Source organism: Arachis ipaensis, chromosome B04 (assembly GCF_000816755.2).
Source record: "Arachis ipaensis cultivar K30076 chromosome B04, Araip1.1, whole genome shotgun sequence".
Classification (NCBI taxonomy): Eukaryota; Viridiplantae; Streptophyta; class Magnoliopsida; order Fabales; family Fabaceae; genus Arachis; species Arachis ipaensis.
The window spans coordinates 125987038-125990616 of NC_029788.2; the positions used below are offsets into that span (position 1 = coordinate 125987038).

Consider the following 3579-nt stretch of genomic DNA (forward strand, 5'->3'; position numbering starts at 1 on the left):
AATATTTTCGCTAAGAATATATTGAAGTTTTAAAATTAAAGAAAGAAAGTTTACACAAAAAAGAGATCGATCAATCATAATTCAAATTTTTATTTTGAGATATTTGAAGTTAATAGGTTATCGTGAAAATGACATATTTCTGTTGTTCAAAATTCAAATTGAACAAATCATGCACACGTGACGACAAATAGTGAGTCCTCCATAATAATTATTATTATTATTCCATGGGCCACTTCAAAAATAAATTGTGAACTTTCATAGGAAACAACGGGAAAATAATATTTTATTGAGTCCAACTAGAGAGTTAATGAAATATTTATACAATGTGTACAATAGATTATATGAGTTAAAAAATAAACATCACCCATATTATTTAGAATAATCATTTGGGTACTAAGAATAATAAACATCTCATCTTAAAAGCTTAAGCTAATTTTGGAACTCACTAATGATCAAACTCTTGATCTTTCGGATCTAGAGCTTTGATACCACTCATTCCAAAAGTTTCTGCTAATGAAAAAAGATAACACTAATTATTATATCTCTAATACTGAATTGAATATCCCTAAATCTCCATTGTACACATTTCCAATACTTTTCCTATTTTATTATTAGGAATATCATCACGTTGTACCATGAATACTTCGTATGTTTAGAAATACAATAATTTCATTATCAAAGTTCGGTGCCTATAAATATAAATAATAGAATATAGTTGTAATAATACTTCGTCTATAGCAAAGTTTATTAGCTAATTTAACTCCAAAACACTTCACCACCACCATGGATTCCGATTATGAATTTCTAGAATCTGTTCAAGAATACCTTCTTGGACATGATTCCAACAACACGGTTGACCTTTTTGACCATAATACCCTCCAATCTCCCTCGCACAACCCCTTACCAAACCCTAAATCCGATATACTTCAAGAACAAGAAAGAGATACAAATGAAAATGAACATGCGCCTCCAACATGGAAGCGTTATAGAGGCGTGAGGCGGCGGCCGTGGGGGAAGTTCGCCGCGGAGATAAGGGATCCGAAGAAGAACGGAGCTAGGGTTTGGCTTGGAACTTATGAGAAGGAAGAAGAAGCTGCTTTGGCATATGATAGAGCTGCTTTTAAATTGCGTGGTCAAAAAGCTAAGCTCAATTTTCCTAATCTTTTTGGCTCTGATTCTGAAAATGTATCCTTAGAAATAATAGAGCCAATCATAAAGATCACAACTTGTAAGGAGAATTTCTCAGATTCTTCATCATCATCATCATCATCATCACTTGCAGGGTCAAAGAGAAAGAGGAACTTAACTCATTTACTAAATCAACTAGCCAAAAATAAGAGCCAAGCCAAAGTTTATGTAGGAGGAAATTAAATTATTCCTGATCAATGGCTTAATGAATTGATGAGGATGATTAATATATTTCTATTTATATGTTTTTATATAATAATTTAAATTTTTGGGATAAATAATTTTATGATTTTTAAATTATAAGAATCTAATTTAACACGAAATGGGAACTTATATAATTTTCAGAATAATAAAAAATTTTAATTTTACTGGATCATAGAATGATGGAAGCTAATAAGTGTAAAGGAAAGTAGGAAGAAACAATGCATATGCATGTAGGTAACATTTATGTAGCAGCATGTTGCCGTGTTTTTGGGGAATATATAATGAAGTTTTCATGATTATGATGATACTAATTGTTACCTCAACTCTTGTCTTATGCTTTGACCATAACTCTTGCTTCTCTATTCTCAATTCCCTTTATTTTGTGGCGGTTGAGTATTGGCTTTGAAATTACCCAAAAAATAATTTAACACTAGTTATGGTTTGAATTGAGGATATTCCTAAGAACACATCAATACAGCATGTAACTTTGGTTATGGTTATTTGACTTATTTCCTTGAGATTATTTAGCAGCGTCCTATCTAATAGCTGGTGATGAATTGCCACGAAATTATTTCGTGTCGGTTTAAAACTGCTGCTAGATCTTTCAGAATTGTCGCAATTTATCAGTTTTTATGTGTAACGTTGGATTTAAAACTGGACAAAAATAAGGGAAATAGATTTAAAATTGTGAGGTTTAATTACTTTAATTTTGGTGTAAATGTGGTCATAAATAATATATGTTTTGACATTATTATTATTTGATAAATATTTTATGAAGAGTGTTAGGGGCAGTAATTTTTGTGTTTTGTAACCATTAATTAGTTATCAATAGTGTTTTTAATGATATGAGATTAACATCCAATAATGAAAGATTACTTATTTTTCTTTTAATAATTAAGTACTAGCCACAAAATATAAAAGTTGCTGGTGTCTAAACTTTCTCATATTTTATTATGGGAGGACAAAACTCATATAGCTAGGTAGTTTCCATGTGAGTGGGCCAAACTCTTTTGCAGGTGTTATTGCCCTACAAAACTCAATATATATTTATATTATGGCTGGGCCATTTTCATATGATTCTTTATGCTTTGTTCATACACCTTTTCCAGCTTTGTAGCGTGATTTATTTTCATCATTCATCATTTTTGTGAGTGACGTTTGCACCTGCTAATAATGTTTCATTACTCAATTCCACGCCTATTTAATTAACATGGAATGCTATGGCCAGTAATTTTTGTGATTTGTAGCTATCAAATAGTTATCAATGATGGTTTTAATGGTGTAAAATTGGTGTGAGATTTCATTCAATGATTCACTTTTCTTTGCTGGTTACATGCTGACCAGAATTTAATAAAGTTGCTGTCTCCTAGACTTTTTCTTATTGAATAATATTTGTAACAACATTTTTTTTATATAAGATGTTTATTTAAACGGTTTTGTTAGGTAGATAATAACTTTTGTAAATAATGTGAATAATAGACTCTAAAATGGACCCAATAAAGTAAAAAAATACTCCATCTCAAATTACTTCTTAAATCTTAACATTATGATAAATATTCACACACTTAATGAATTAAACAACTAGCCATTGTTAACTCTGCATGAGTAAATTGAATCAAAAGGAATAACCATCCAATTAAAAATAATCAACATAATCATCTGCATACCTATTGAATTGAATATTCAACATATTTATTGTTCACATTTGTTTAATATTCTCATTATTTTCCTATATTTTTCCTTATTTAAATGCGCACATGCTTGACACATCACTAAAACAAATTTAATAAAATTAATTTGGTTATATAGAAAATATTTATAAGAATTTGAATCTTTGGTTGTGGTCAAATCACGTTCACCTATCTCTTTTTTTCTTTAAATGATAAATGATATCTTTAGATAAGTTCTCCACATGTTATTTATTTTTTTATTTTAATGATGAGAATTAAACTGAGGTCATTTATTTTCTAGTCACCATACTGCTGACCCTACAAAAATTACATCTTTCACAACGATTTATATAATAATGAGACACTCAATATCCTCTACTCTAGGAATTCATGAATAGTTTAGGTCTCTCTATATATATAGGTAGATCACATGAATGATGATTTTATGTTTAACATGTTTCTTATACAAAGTTTTCTTTTGAACTTGAATAATGTATGTCAACAATGCAAACGTTCA

The 3579-nt window shown here is 29.6% G+C and overlaps 1 protein-coding gene across 1 annotated transcript; it reads left to right on the plus strand.

Moving 5' to 3' along the window:
* Window positions 713-1444, plus strand: LOC107638119 (ethylene-responsive transcription factor ERF098-like). Its single transcript, XM_016341289.2, has one exon. It carries the CDS (start codon window positions 784-786, stop codon window positions 1369-1371), a length of 588 nt encoding a protein of 195 aa, XP_016196775.1. The 5' UTR covers window positions 713-783; the 3' UTR covers window positions 1372-1444.

Bases quoted from the DNA above. Each gene is read 5' to 3' on its own strand.
- LOC107638119 (XM_016341289.2), top strand. From the start codon at position 784: ATGGATTCCGATTATGAATTTCTAGAATCTGTTCAAGAATACCTTCTT.